This window comes from Myotis lucifugus, unplaced genomic scaffold (assembly GCF_000147115.1).
Source record: "Myotis lucifugus unplaced genomic scaffold, Myoluc2.0 scaffold_790, whole genome shotgun sequence".
Classification (NCBI taxonomy): Eukaryota; Metazoa; Chordata; class Mammalia; order Chiroptera; family Vespertilionidae; genus Myotis; species Myotis lucifugus.
In genome coordinates, this window is record NW_005871838.1 from 139,110 (window position 1) to 154,059 (window position 14,950).

The 14,950-nt window shown below is 57.7% G+C and overlaps 1 protein-coding gene across 1 annotated transcript in view; it reads left to right on the top strand.

Annotated features, from left to right (window-relative positions):
• DNAH10 (dynein axonemal heavy chain 10) overlaps positions 1-14,950 on the top strand; it is a 62,940-nt gene that overhangs the window by 1,430 nt on the left and 46,560 nt on the right. Inside the window, 17 exon segments of the mRNA XM_014448253.2 lie at positions 955-1,038; positions 2,469-2,536; positions 3,609-3,717; positions 4,337-4,452; positions 4,666-4,882; positions 6,176-6,333; positions 6,990-7,220; positions 8,128-8,318; positions 8,972-9,170; positions 9,937-10,131; positions 10,819-10,989; positions 11,523-11,699; positions 12,017-12,142; positions 12,805-12,980; positions 13,402-13,569; positions 14,010-14,173; positions 14,693-14,900. Of these exon segments, the coding sequence (XP_014303739.1) occupies positions 955-1,038; positions 2,469-2,536; positions 3,609-3,717; positions 4,337-4,452; positions 4,666-4,882; positions 6,176-6,333; positions 6,990-7,220; positions 8,128-8,318; positions 8,972-9,170; positions 9,937-10,131; positions 10,819-10,989; positions 11,523-11,699; positions 12,017-12,142; positions 12,805-12,980; positions 13,402-13,569; positions 14,010-14,173; positions 14,693-14,900 (2,758 nt within the window).

The window sequence follows — 14,950 nt, forward strand, 5'->3', positions numbered from 1 at the left end:
TAACATGGGCCAAATTTCAGTCACCCTGAGTGTGTACTTAAGATATATACATCAACACCCTAAGGAATGGACTCGACTTGCACTACGTGTGACCGCTGTTTTCGGTGCGGTGTATACTCACACGTGTAGCCTAGTGTCTCCTGGCAGGATGTCCCCCTTCTACATGGACCCAGATTACAGTCTCACTTTAGAGGGTCCCCCGGTTAATTCCTGGGCCCTCCAAAGGTGCTCGGAAACCTCCTTGGGTGGTGGTCTGTTTCTGGGCTGCCTCTGACTCTCCCCCGCCCTTCCCCTCCTTTTGGTTCGTCTCCACTGTCGCCAGATCGGAGGATGCCAGCGCGCTCCCCGCTGGAGAACTTGCATGGCTTCCCTTTGCATCGCTTACGGCTGTCTCGCTACCTCGAATGTTTCTGTATGACCGTGTTGGTTCCCAAACTGGCCCCGGTGCATGGAGAAGGGCAGCCGGATTGGTGACCGACGGGTTTACTGAGCCAGGGGGCTCCCATCGGAGGCTTGTTGGGGGCCCTGGCGCAACGGGGACCGCCAGGACCTTAGTTTCCCGACAGGCCTCGGCGGGGATCAGTCGTGGTCCCCACCCACGTGATCTCAATCACACGTGGTCTCAATCACACGTGATCTCAATCACACGTGGTCTCAATCACACTCGGTCTCAATCACACTCGGTCTCAGGCTGCGCCCTTGCAAAGGCCTCCCGCGCTGGGACGGTGGGCGGAACTTTCCATCCCAAGGGCAGGGGTGGGGGAGGGACCACTTACTGCCCGGGGCCAGCTTCCGGGTCAACCGGGGTCACTTCCGGTGGAGAACCCCTCCCATAGGCTGGGCTCTCCCGCCAGGTCCAGCTCCTCCGCTCCAAGGAGAGCTGCGATGCCGGGTGTGTCCGGCCGTGAGTCAGTGATGACTTATTCTTCTCTTTCCATTTCTCCGGCTGCGAAGACGAGGTGTCGGCCTCGGAGGGGCATGAAGAGGAGGAAGGAGAGACCAAGTCTCTGAAGGTCGAGTCCATGGACAAAGTGTCAGGTGCGGGGTTCGGAGGGCGCTCCGCGGGCAGAACCGGGAGGGTCGTTGCCGGGACGGGACTCATTTCCGCTGTTGACCCTCGTGGCGCCGAGGCGAGTAGGTCGCGGGAGGGAACATGCGGGGTTGACGGGCGGCCGCACTGTCAGTTTCCCTCCACGGCGGCTTTTGCAGGCCACACGCCCGAGGGGAGCTGTCCGCCGGGCCGAGCGCCCCCTCCAGGCTCCCGGGGGACCCCCCTGCTCCCCAGCGGCCGGTGGGTGGTGGTGGTCAGCCGTTGGCTTGGAGGCCATCCCTGCATTTCGGCCTCTAGTCACATGGCGTCCTCCCCGTGGGCCTGTGTCTGCATCTCCCTCTTCTCTCCTGTGGATGTAAGAAACGTCCAAACCTGCAGAGGGTTTTGTGTGTGTGTGTTTTTAAAAATATGTTTTTACTGATTTTAAAGAGAGGAAAGGAGACGGAGAGAAACAGCCATCCGCTGCCTCCTGCACGCCCCCTACTGGGGCCCGAGGGCAGCGCAGGCCTGTGCCCCGGGAATCAAACTGGCGCCCAAGGTGCAAAGGCCGGTGCGCAGCCAACAGAGACACACCCTCCAGGGCTGGGGCTGCAGAGAAGTTTTATGGGTCTATTTGGGCCAAACTGGTGACATTTGCCTGGGAGCCGGGTCGCAGGGGCTCCTAAGAGTAAGCGGTTGCAGTTTCTTTTATGCATTTGAGACTAAGGGGGCACAGGAGGAGGATGACAGGGACGTGGGGGACAGACGGGGTTGGGTTGACAGGACAGTAGAGGTGGGGTGCTCCCTGAAGTGGGGGGGCTGTAGGAGGAGCCGTCTGACAGGAGGCGTTTCAAAGGCCTGTGAGCCTTGGATGGACTGGGCCTGCTTGCAGCAAAGCTGGGAAGTCCTGTGCCTGGGGCTGCCCACGTGCCGTGACCTGCCCACTGGGAGGTTCTGACCAGGCCGCGTCGTCTAGACGACTTTTCTCTGCATCCCCCACAAGTTTCGAGTTTTGCAGTGAAAAAGGAGCACATGCTAACGTGTCAGCGGTGATTCTCGTCCTGGTGATAAAACTCCATTTTTCAAAGTAAAACACACGAACACACACATACACATGCATGTACACACGCGCACGTAGGCACACGTGGACACACATACGCACACACACATGTACACACGTGCACGCAGGCACACACATATACGCACACACATGCTACATTTCTGATTGAGGCCCCATCCAAAATGCAGTACAACTCTCCCGACGAGAGTGTGAGTTGAGGCCACGAGAGGGGCCATTTGTAAAAGGCGCGAGTGCGGCCCTTTGATGCCAGGCCTGTGGCATGAAGTGTGCTCCTGGACAGCTTGCGCGTTTGGTCCTGCTGGGAGGGAACCCGGTTCTCAGAGCGGCTCCTCTTGTTCACCGAGTGACGTTTTGCAGCCAAGAGTGGGCATTCGAGAGCCAGCTCCATGTTTCAGTCCGTGGTGAGCACAGAGGATGACAGCTGGGTCAGAGCGCGATCGGAACCCAGGCTCGTCAGGCTCCCCAAGGTACGCGCGCCTCTCGTCTCCTCGGGAGGTGATGGGAGTTCGGTGCCTTCCGAGGAGGCTGGGGGACCGACACAGGTCCTCCGAGGCCTGGAGATGACAGCCTTCTGTGGTGGTGGGAGCCCCCGAGACCCCCTGGGATCGCATGGTTCGCTGCATGACTCCCAGAACCCAGAAGAGCTTTTGTGGCCCCGGATAGAGTTTATCTCGGGGAAAGCAGGCAGATTCAAATCAACAAGGGAAAAGGAGGCGGGGGCAGAGGCCAGCTGAGTGCAGGCCCGAGCTTCCCCCTGGCCCGCCCCGGGGGTGGGGACATAGACAGAGCTAATTCTCCCAGCGGCTGCCTGCTGGGACAACAGGTGTGAAGTGTTGCAAATCGGGGAGGCTCACCTGAGCCTTGGTGTCCCGGGGGGTCAGTCCCACAGGCAGGAAGTGCCCTCATGTCTCACTTTAGCTGCTCAGTCCCAGCACCCTCAGAGGTCAAACTGCTACAGTGCGACCCAGGGCCCCAGGCAGACGGGCTGTCACCGGACATCACTGAGTTGGTAGAAACTACCCTCAGGTGGGCAGACACTGGTGTCAGGTGGATGCTCCAAAAGCGAGAGGTTCGCACCCAGGTGCACTCAGGGCCAGAGCCAAACACTTTGCAATGTGCAAGGTTTGGACATCGAGGCCTGCTGAGTTAACCCTTTCCCGTACAGGTCCCGGGGGTGCAGCTTAAAGCTGGCATGCAAGCAATTAGCCTGACCTCTGCTCAGGGAAATAACACTTAACTGCTGTACGCATATGCCCCACCCCCAACACGGAATTCAGTCTTGGTCTGTTGCAAAGCGTGGCCCAGAAAACTCTGTCAGGTTCAGGTCGTTTTTTTTTTTTAAACCACGAGTGGCTCGTGCCTGAGGCGCAGCTGCGTCTCTGCTGCCAGGAGTGAGAGCAGAGCTGGGCCTGGAGGGGACAGCGCAGCTGAGCTGGGGGTGAGGTCCTCGGGCGGCGGGGGGGACGTATCTCCTGTGGCGGTGCTGCCCCGTTTCAGAGGACCGTCAGGCACATCGTGGACAAGACGCATCTCCACGTGCTCTGCACTCCTGTCCCCGAGGAGTTTCTGGCCCAGAACGTGGTGTTTTTCCTGAGAAATACAAAAGGTACCTTCCCGAGAGGGTGCACGATTTCGGGCGTGTGTGTTAGAGAGAAAGGTGTCCGGCAAAGCGCAGTGCACGTCTGCACAGATGGGGGAACGCACCGAGACCGAACCTTGAGAATTGTCGGCGTGTTTCCATGTTCCCTAGTTAGACCGAAATCTGACGTCCAGGTGACATTCGAATGTCTGCCGTGCTGATTGGTCTCTGGTGGATGCCGTGATTCATATCCGGTCAGCCCCGGGCAGCACGGCAGACTGTCACCAAATGTGAACCCCAGGATTCAGAAGGGACTTTGCCAGTGGCCTGGGGAGGCATTGATGGGAGGCGGAGACCCGCAGAGCAGGGAGCCCAGCAGGTGCTTCTAGGAATCCCTCGTTGGTCCTCCTCTTTCCGGCTTCAGATGGGCTCCTCCGTGGAGGGCTCTGGCGCTGCGTGTCCCAGCCCGTGACCCCGTGCGTCAGTGGGTGTCTCAGCGTCCCGTGGGCCACGGCAGCCGTGTGTCCTCTGAGTCTGTGGCCAGAACGCTCCTTTGTTGCCCCTTGGGCAGAGGGCGCTGGCCCCTGACCTGGGGGTGTGAGCCATTTGCCGACCCCGCAGCCCCCCTGCGCCCGCTCCCTTTCAGAGACGATCTCAGAGGCCAGCTACATGAAGGAAGCTATGGAGATCATGCCCGAGACGCTGGAGTACGGGATCCTAAATGCCAACATGCTCCACTTCCTCAGAGACATTATGTATCAGGTGAGTGCGGGCGGGGAAGACAGCCCCGCGGTGTAAGATGGGGGCCACCGGAGGCCCTCCGCGAGCAGGCAGTCGGCAGCTCGTGGGTCCAGGCCCCGTCCTGGGCTCTGTCCTTCCATTTGTACCTTCGATTCCAAGCCAGGGGCGTTCTGAGAGCACACGTCATTGACAGGAGGTCGTATGGTGATTGGTTTCATCAACTCGGCATTTCAGGTTTTCTTGCCGGCCTTGTCCTTCAATCAGCACAAGGAGGCGAGCGTGTCTCTGACACCTGGAGAAATGCAGGACTCTTTCGATACTGAAACGGAACTGCTGAACGCGCATGGGGAGGCCGTGGAGTACCACAGCGTCCAGCTCATACGGGACGAGTTCTTAATGAACGTCCAGAAATTTGCAAATAATATTCAGAGAACAGTGCAGCAACTTGAAGGTAAGCTTTCATTTCTCTTCTTTAGTTAAGCATGATGACTTTACTTGAAGAAGGTAATTTAAGAGTCCACAAGCTTTTTTGTTTTAACTTAGGATCCTTTTTTTTTTTTTGAAATATGTTCTTACTGATTTCAGAGAGGAAAAAAGGAGAGAGAGATAGAAACATCAATGATGAGAGAGAATCATGGATCAGCTGCTTCCTGCACGCCCCCTACTGGGGATCGAGCCCGCAACCCGGGCCTGTGCCCTGACCTCCTGGTTCATAGGTCGATGCTCAACCACTGAGCCCGCTGGCTGGGCGGTTCACTTTTGTTTCACTTTTTATAGAGAACATTTATGGGGGAGATGTTAGGGGAGGCCCCGGGGGAGGATTCGGTAGCACACTCAGCAGCTTCCCAGGTGTGTCCTGCAGGGCTGTGGTCTCCACTGGGGGACTGGCGGCGCCAGGCGGGGCCACCATTCACCGCACCTGGTCCTGAGGTCAGCCTTGGCGTTGCTTACCTGGTTTTGCTGACTTTCTGGGCCTGGAGCTGAAATAAACTGAGGCCTCGATGTTCTCTCTAAGTGCCCACCTCACATGCCCATCCGTGTGCATTAGGGTTGGTTGGGTGGTGTGTATTCCGACTTCCTGTCCCACAGATTCGGGCGTCCAGAGGACAGATCTGCACGCTCACCTGGCAAGCTCACCTGGCGAGCTCTGGGGCACCTGCAGCGGGACTCTGCCCACAAGGAAAGCTCATACATGTTAGCTGTATTCTTCTGGTTGGTCAGTTTTTTTTAGAAATTGGCCCTTCTTTTTTTTTTTTATCCTCACCTGAGGATATTTTTAAAATTTATTTTTAGAGAGAGTGGAAAGGAGTGGGAGGGACAGAGAGAAACACCAATTTGAGAGAGACACATCGATTGGTTGCCTCCTGCCTGCCCCGGACCAGGGCTGGGAGCCTGCAACCCAGGGACACATCCTTGACTAGAATCCAACCTGGGACCCTTCAGGCCGCCAGCGGACGCTCTCTCCACTGAACCAAACCGGCTAGGGCTCCGTTTTGAAAGGGAAGTTAGTAGGTTTTAAATTCAGGAACACCTTCAATGATGACATCAGTTTGATCGGGCTCACCCAGGAACAATGCTACATTCTCTAAGATGTTCCAGCTACGCTCTAATGAAGTACAGGCGGGTCAGGGCAGGGGATGTATCCCCTTACGCTGGCTGTGGGGACAAGAGCCAGCAGGTCCACCTGAACATTGTCTGGAATCATGTCCCCCAGAGTGTTGACCGAGCACTTTGCTCCTCGCAGGAGAGATCAAGTTAGAAATGCCCAGCATCAGCGTGGAGGGCGAGGTGTCCGCCCTGGCTGCTGACCCGGAAATCATCGAGAGCTTGGAGCAGTGTGTCATCAACTGGCTGGGCCAGATCACCGTGGCTGTGGAGGGCCAGCTGAAGAAGACGCCGCAGGTACCGCGGGCGGCACTCAGAGAGCCCTGCACAGGCCACGCCGGCCTCCCTGGGGAAGAGCCGTGCGTCCGGGGTCCCAGTGGTCCAGCCTCTTTCCTCCCTGTTTTGGGGCCTCCTTAAAGGATGGAAGTAAACACCCCCCAGGTAGTCGTGGGCTCTCTGATGTCAGTGCGCTGCTAGGTTGCTTCCTGGGTTGATGTAGGCGATGCTGTGTATCAGTCAGGAGGGCTGGGCCTCCCAGAACTGGACACACCACCCAGCGGGCTTCCGTAAGAAAGCATTTGTTGCCGCACATAACTGAAAAGTCCAGAGGCAGGCTGGCTTCAGGTATGGTTTGATCAAGGGCCTGGCTTTGTTTCTCTGGGCATCTCTCCGTTGCACCCTCCTCTCTGTGGGGGCTTCCTCTCAGGCTGGCTTCCTTCAGGGTAGCGGTTTGTAGCATGTCTGGCCCCGCATCCCCACATTGTCCAGAGAGAGACCCCGTGGCTTTGTCTAGATCCCAGGTGAAGTCCTGAGGTCCACTTGGATGACCCTCCTGGGTCACGTGTCCATCCCGACGTCCTCGTGCGGATCCGCCCTGTGTGGAGCTTGGGGAGCAGCCCCACTGCCCCCTCCACACGGACGAGGACAGCAGCTGTGTGTCCGTGTGCCTCCAGGGTAATGGTCCTCTGGCCGAGATCGAGTTCTGGAGGGAAAGGAACGCGACTCTGAGCGCCCTCTACGAGCAGACCAAGCTCCCGATCGTCAGGAAGGTCCTGGAGGTGATCAAGGAGGCGGACTCCCTGCTCGTGGCCAACCTGCAGCCGGTCCTGACGGACCTCTTCAAGCTGCACATGGAGGCCTCGGACAACGTGCGCTTCCTCTCCACCGTGGAGCGCCACTTCAAGGTGCGCCCCGTTTCCGTGGTGACCGCGCGGCTCTTACACGCCGCCTCGGGAGGCGCATAGGAGCGGCCGCTGTGCTGACCACGTGTAGGCGGGGGGCAGTGCACTGAACGCATCCACGGCGCTGCGTCCCCACCGTCACTGTCCACGTCCCACACCGGTGCTCCGCCGGGCGCCACGTGCAGCCCCTGACCTTTAGGGCACTGACCTCTTTTCCCAGGTCGTCCAGGAAAACATGACAGCGGCCGACAAAACAGTAGCCGTCTTTTTTTTTGGTCAGATCAGCAAGGAAGATAGTATATGTTTTGGTGGCCACAGAACTTTAGTAACTAGTTGATGTGCACATGGTGACAACGGCAAAATGCGGCTCAGCTGGCGGGGCCATCGGCACAGTGTGTGTGTGCGTGTGCGTGTGTGATTGTATGTGAGTGTGTAATCTAGCCTCACCTTAAACGATAATGCCGATGCTGTCATGGGCCTGATAGGCCAGTTATCTGTGTTCTTCCGATGCACACTGAAATAAGTGTCTTTCTACAAGTGCCGAGTGCTGGCAAAATCACTTCACTTCCTGCCGGGGGTCACAGCTTGGAAAACACTGGCTGAGGTCACTTGTAGAGTAGCAGCTTCGATTCATGTGGTGGCACTGTTGCCACTAAATTCAGTGTATTTATGTGCATACGATACACATGACACCCATATGTTACACACGTCCGTAAATGGCTTTGTTTGCTGTAATTACCAAGCTCCCCCCACAGTCCATTCCGACCTATCCTAAAGCCTTCTGTTTGTCCAACTCACCCTCCATGACAAGTGCCTGTGGGCGAGTGGGCGCGGCCCGGCCTGCACACGGTGCTGTAGGAACGCCGGTGGCCCCGGGCTAAGCTGGCTTGCTCTGCTCTCTTCCGGTCAGAACATCACGCACGGGTCCAGCTTCCACGTGGTCCTGGAGACCATCCCCTCCATGATGAGCGCGCTGCGGATGGTGTGGATCATCTCGCGGCACTACAACAAGGACGAGCGCATGATCCCCCTCATGGAGCGCATCGCCTGGGAGATCGCCGAGCGCGTCTGCAGGGTGGTGAACCTGCGCACCTTGTTCAGGTAAGACGCCGGCCCGCTGCGTCCTCCGTGCTCTGTGTCCGCTCCCCGTGCTCCGTCCGGGCCGTGGCGGGGCCAGCGCTTCATTCAGTCTCATGGCCGAGGAATACTCCCCTAGGGGGCGGTGTGGGTGATTTGTTCACTAGGACTCAGTTGCCCTTGGAGAGACCGAGGCACAGAGTCAGGAAATTCTGAGTTCCGGACCCCAGGCCCCTCAGGTGGAACGGCCTCTGAGGATCAAATGTTGGAGGAGACACAGGTCTCCCTTTACTTTCTTAAAAAAGAAGCCTACGGCGGGGACACGGGCAGAGTCCCGGCCCTGTCATCTTGCTCCGATGTTGCAGCCCGGACCACTGACTTCTGGCTGGGGACCCACGGCCACCGCCCCTTCCCGCTCAGACAGCTCCCGCGGTGCGCGGCCGTGCAGGCTGGGTGGGCGCTGCCTCAGCTCAGGGCCGCAGCGTGGCACTCCTGTCCCACCCTGGCCCTTGGGACAGAGCAGCCGCCCGCCCGGTGAGCTTTTGGAGAAAGAGGCCGTGAGACGGGCGGCTCTGCTCCTCAGTTAGAAGCCTCCCCGGAGAAACCTGCTCCCCGGGGCCTGTGGCTCGGACCCCCCGCGTCTCCGCCTTCCCTCCCATCTCGGTCTCTGACCACAGAGAAAACCGGGCGAATGCACAGCACAAGACCCTGGAGGCCAAGAACTCCCTGGACATGTGGAAGAAGGCCTACTTCGACACCAGGGCCAAGATCGAGGCCTCGGGGCGGGAGGCCCGCTGGGAGTTCGACCGGAAGCGGCTGTTCGAGAGGACGGACTACATGGCCACCATCTGCCAGGACCTCTACGACGTCCTGCAGGTAGGGAGGCTGGAGCGCATTTCCTTTCCTTTTCTTTCCTTTTTTAAAAAAAGTATATTTTTATTGATTTCAGAGAGGAAGGGAGAGGGAGAGAGAAGAAACACCAACGATGACAGAGAAGTACCGATCGGCTGCCTCCTGCACGCCCCACACTGGGGATGAGCCCACAACCCAGGCCTGTGCCCTGACCGGGAATCGAACCCTGACCTCCTGGTTCCTAGGTAGACGCTCCACTACTGGGCCACACCAGTGGGCATCAGGCTCCTTTTAAAGCAACACACCTTCAGCCGTGAAGTCCTTGTGGCGTTGTTTGGTCACACTGTGTCCAAGAAACAATGCCTGAGGATTGACCCTGCCCGACAGGGAGCAGTCCCGAGAGCTCACGGAGAACTCGTGGCCCAGGGGACAGCCGTGGCGAGGCCCGTGGCCAAGCCAGAGCCCAGCAGCTCCTGCCCAAGGGCAGCCGTCCTGGGAAATGCTGAGTGACCCCTGCAGGGCGCAGGGCCGCAGAGCGGCTCCGGGACCAGGCGTGGGACGAGGGAGGAGGGGGAGGGAGGGGCCCGAGCACACAAGCTTTGTCAGCTGGTCAGGGCGTCTGGCTCCTGTCCTGCAGGCAGCGGGCCTGGTACCCATGGGCTCAGACCGGGGAGGTTCCGGCGGAACAGGGTCCTGGTCCTCAGACCAGGCTTGGCGCACAGTCCATTTGTTGCGAGAACATTCGATGCGAAAGTGAAGGTGACCTCCTGGTCTTCTGTTGCTTGGGCAGGTGATGGAGGAATTTTATAACATATTTGGTCCAGAACTGAAGGCCGTGACGGGGGACCCCAAACGCATCGACGACGTCTTGTGCCGGGTGGACAACCTGGTCACCCCCATGGAGAGCCTGACCTTCGACCCTTTCTGCATCCAGTCCGCGCACTACTGGAAGTACGTGATGGACGACTTCAAGATCGAGGTTCTGGCAAGTAGCCCGTCGCCGACCCGGGACACGGACGCCATATTCCCTTTTTCAATTGTCGGGCGGCTTAGGTATCCGTTGAGTTTTGTACGTGTATTTTTCTTTTTAATCACAAAAGTTAATAGCTGCTTTTTTGTAAAAAATGGAAACAACACAGAAGAGCGTCAGGTAAAAGTGAGCACTCAGTCTTCTTTGTCCCCTCTCCTCCCTGATGGATTCGTTGAAATCGAGCCAGGTGCCGTGGCCTCGCTGCAGAGCCGGCCTGGGTGGGTGGAGAGGGATCCTCGCTTGCCCCTCCTCTTCCTGGTGCCTCCAAATGCTCAGCCTCCCATTGGTCTCCGAGGGGAACGTATGGGCCCATTACTGGCTTTGAGCGAAATTCTCTCCTCCTGTAGTTACGTTCTCTGCTTCCAAAGGGTCCTCTGCTGCTGTGCCCTCGCCCAGGTCTTTGTCCGTATAAGTTAGTATTTAAAAAGGTCTCTTCCGTCATTGTGTGCTGGCTGAGGGAGGGCAGAAAACCACGCGCCATCCGCCGTCCCTGCCGCCGCCAGCCTCCGCCGAAGCACCTTGGAGCCTTTGCAAGGCAGATTTCTTTCTGCCTTTTTTTCTTCTTTTGCCACTTTGCTTCTGCAGGACAATTACGGTGGCATGAGGGATGTTTTCTTGACTTTTTTTGTTTTGTTTTGGCAGGTTATTGAGAAAGAAGCAAAAAATTTTATTGACGAGTCCTTTAAGACGCTTCGGTCGGCCGAAGCAGCATTTGACATGCTTCTGAAGTTCAAGCACATCCGGTCACGGGAGGCCATCAACCGGCAAATGATGATGAAGTTTAACGACATTCTGGTGCAGTATTGTAAAGAGGTGATTGACAAAACCTGCAGCTGCTGGAGTGTGAACAACCCAGCCACACTGTCTGTCTGTCCCCCCAAATTCAGGGTGACCATGGCGCTTCCCCACGCCAGCGTGTCGCTTAGTATAGGCACCCACAGCGCAGCGGCTCTTTGCTGCTGGAGAATTGAGTGAGGATTATCCAGTGGGAAGTTACCCCTCGTGTAGCGGTGCGCCCTGCGTGCATGCGTGCGTCCTCACAGTAATCCCAGTGACGTAGTCACAGGCCCCTGGGCACGTCCAGAGCAGATGCAGGATTTCTAATGTCAGACGGAGGCACACAGTCTGTAGCTGGGAGGCAGTTTGGAGCACTGCATATGTTCACAAGAAAAAATTACTGGGAAATACATAGAAAGCAGTAAATAGTAAGTTAAGCAGTAAAAACGCGATTTTAGACTATTTCAGGGCGTCCCTGTGTTCACTTCTTGAGAGATGCATGTCTCCAGCTGCATGTTCTCGGCTACGCAGTGGGCTGTCGCTCACAGAGCGCGTGCGCTTCTTTCCAGATCGACATCATCAATAAAATCTTCGTCCAGAACCACGAGAACCCGCCTCTGTACAAGAACCACCCCCCGGTGGCGGGCGCCATCTACTGGGAGCGCTCCCTGTTCTACCGCATCAAGCACACCATCCTGCGGTTCCAGGAGGTGCAGGAGATCCTGGACAGCGAGCGGGGCGAGGAGGTGCGCAGGGACCCCCCCTCCCCCCCGGCCTCCCTCTCCCCGATGCTCCTTTCTCCCGCTCCCTCTCTCCCCTAAGAATCACTAAAAACACATTTTAAACTGTGAAAGCCGCGCTTAGTTCCTGGCTGCACCGAGTGCAGCTGCCGATATCTGCTCGTCAGCCTGGGGCTCAGGCCACACCCCCCCCCCAGCAGGCCCTCCGGCATCGTGACATTCTGTCAGCTTCCTTTTGCAGAATGGGTAGACCATTTCTTTTAGTGAGAGAGAGAGAGAGATTCATTTCCAAGGACCGAAGGATAATGCTTGTTCTGTGACAGGTAAAACAAAAGTACCTGGAAGTGGGCAGGACGATGAAGGACTACGAGGAGCGGAAGTACGAGCTGTGGAGGGACACGACAGAGCAGCTGCTGCCGACGCTCATGAAGAAGAGTCTGCTCATGAAGGTGCGGTGCCCTGTGCGGGGTGGGCATCGCTCTCCCGACCTCCACAAAGGCTGGAGGCGAGGAGAAGCAGGAAGGAGAGGCGGGGACAGCACGTGTCACAGGCAGGAAAGGCACCGGGATCGGCTTCACTCAGCCTCAGTTTCTCCATTTGTCCAAACGAGCTGGATCCAGTGGCGCACAGTGTGCGTGGAACCGTGTAGGGAACAGCGGGCCACGGACCACGTTAAACCTGCCGGGAGATGCGCTTCTCGGGATTCGTCCTGTCCTTCCTCTTTGGGGCTGCCACGTAGCAAGTCTCGGTACCTGCCTTCTGGCCGCGAGGGGGGGCCGGGCCTGGCGGGCTGAGGTCTTTGGTGCCTGAAGTCCTGAAGGAGGACCGCGGTGAGTGACGAGGCCGGGGCCTGCCAGGCCGCCGCTCCTCATCCAGCCCACGGTCTCACAGCATCAGCTTCTCCACGTTTCCGAGGGGAGAGAGAATCAGGGAATTTTAGATGCAGTTGCCCAAGTTTCGAGTCGGGTGGCTAAATGGAATTCATGAAAACTCTGTTCACCAAATAAAATCGTGTAGTCGCGCTGGTTCCAGCCAGCGTCGCTCGGGTGGTGTCGATCTGACCGCTTCCCGACGGTCCTCCCGTGCTGACGGCAGGCACGTCTCTCCACAGATTACTGCCAACCCCGAGGATGCCGCCGAGACCTCCGACAGGGGCATCACGTTTGCAATCAATTTCCCGTTCGCTCTCAGGGAGATTATTAACGAAACCAAGTACCTGGAGCAGCTGGGATTTCCCGTCCCCGAATTAGCAAGGAACGTGGCCCTCCAGGAGGACAAATTCCTCAGGTACCGCGAGTCTCCAGGCGGCAGCGAGGCTCTGGTCTCGGGCTGCCCCCACCTGAAATCACGCAGAGCCCCTGCCCCAGAGCTTGCATTTTGTGGATCTTACAATGACCAATATTTACCAGCAGAAGTGAAAACAAAGCAGTGTCCAAAATACGTTTTTACTCATTTATCTAAAAATAACAACCATTTCATGTGAACATAAATAACATTGTGAATGAGAAGTAACCAAAATGTTCCAAAGAGAAAGAAAGTTAGTGGGAAGAGGGGCATCGTTTTGCGATTCTGCAAATCTCTCCATCAGAGTTTCAGGCCGGTTCGGTCTCTTGTGACCATCTTGGTAGCCAGGGCATGACTCTGCTCATGGCCTTACGCGCCCCTTGCCCTCGCCTCCCGTGCCCGTCTCTGTCTCTCCGGCTCGCAGGTACACGGAGGGCATCCAGCACATGCTGGACCACTACCACATGCTGGTCAGGACGCTGAACGACGCCGAGTCTTCCCTGCTCGACGACCACTCGCAGGAGCTGCTCCGCGTGTTCCGGTCTGGATTCAAGAGGCTGAACTGGAACTCGCTAGGTGACGCCTCCCGCCTGTGGCGTTCCGCTTTGGGTGGGATCTGGTTTCTGGGTGTGGACACATGTGGTTGCAGGCCCGTGGGGAGTATGACTTCATCCGGGGCCTCAGTTGGGAGTGGGGAGGAGGTGGGTGCTGTTTGCACATTCCGCTGACCCACAGCTCTCTCCTCCAGCAACAGGGACCGCTTCACTTTCTAAAATTAACATTTCCATTTTGAAACGATGATGGGTTCGCACGCCGCTGTAAGAATGCGCTCGGGGAGATCCCGTGTTCCCTCACCTGGTCCCCCGAACACTAACTTCTCACTCATCGCAGCCAGGACACAGGCTGTCCCCACCCACAGGGCTCCCCGCGTGCCCCCTGAAAGCCACGCCTCCCCTCCCAGCCCGACCTCCTCCCCGCTGGCAGCCTCTAGCCTGTTCTCACTCCTGTGCGTTGTCTCTCTTTCTCCCAAAGCATTGCTGACTACATAACGCGGTGCAAGCAGGCCATCGGGAAGTTCGAGTCCCTCGTCCACCAGATTCATAAGAACGCGGACGACATTGCCTCCAGGCTCACGCTGATCGAGTCCATCAACCTCTTCAAGTACCCGGCACCCAAGACCGAGGAGGACCTCCCAGGTGGGCCCGCTGCCTGTTCCCTCGATGGTGGCAGGTGGGCCCGCTGCCTGTTCCCTCGATGGTGGCAGGGGTGCAAGCACCGTCCTGGTCGCGCGTGCACTTGCACACGCACACACGCGCACACATGCACACACACGCATGCACACGCACGTGCACGCACACACATTTATTCCATGAATAGAATAAAACCATTCTAGCAATCTCACCCACGTACCTGAAAGGATCATGGGGAATTCTTATGGGCTCACATGTACTTGCTCAACAAGCCGCCCTAGAAAAGCAGGCTTACCCACAGGCGTGACAGCGCCTGCTGCGCGCCGACGTCACGTGGACGTGCCATGCTGCCACTTAGTGTGGCGTAGGGTCTGGCCCACCTGACGTCCGGTGTTGACTTGCTTTCTGCTTTGGGTCAAGGTTAAGGCTGCTTTTGTCGTTTCCAAGAGAGACAGCTGCTGGGTGGATGGCTCTCTGAGACCCCGTCCCCCCGGGGTCCGTGAGGAACTGACTGGCTCCCCACAGGCGTGAAGGAGTTCTTCGAGCACATTGACCGGGAGAGGACCAAGGACGTGGACTACATGGTCCGGTGGTACCTCGCCATCGGGCCCCTGCTGACCAAGGTCGAGGGCCTGGTCATCCACACCAACACGGGCAAGGCGCCCAAGCTGGCCACCTACTACGAGTACTGGGAGAAGCGGGTCTACGAGGTCCTGACCAAGCTCATCCTCAAGTGAGCCCTCCCGCTGCCTGTGCTGAAGACGGTGGGGATGGGGATCATTT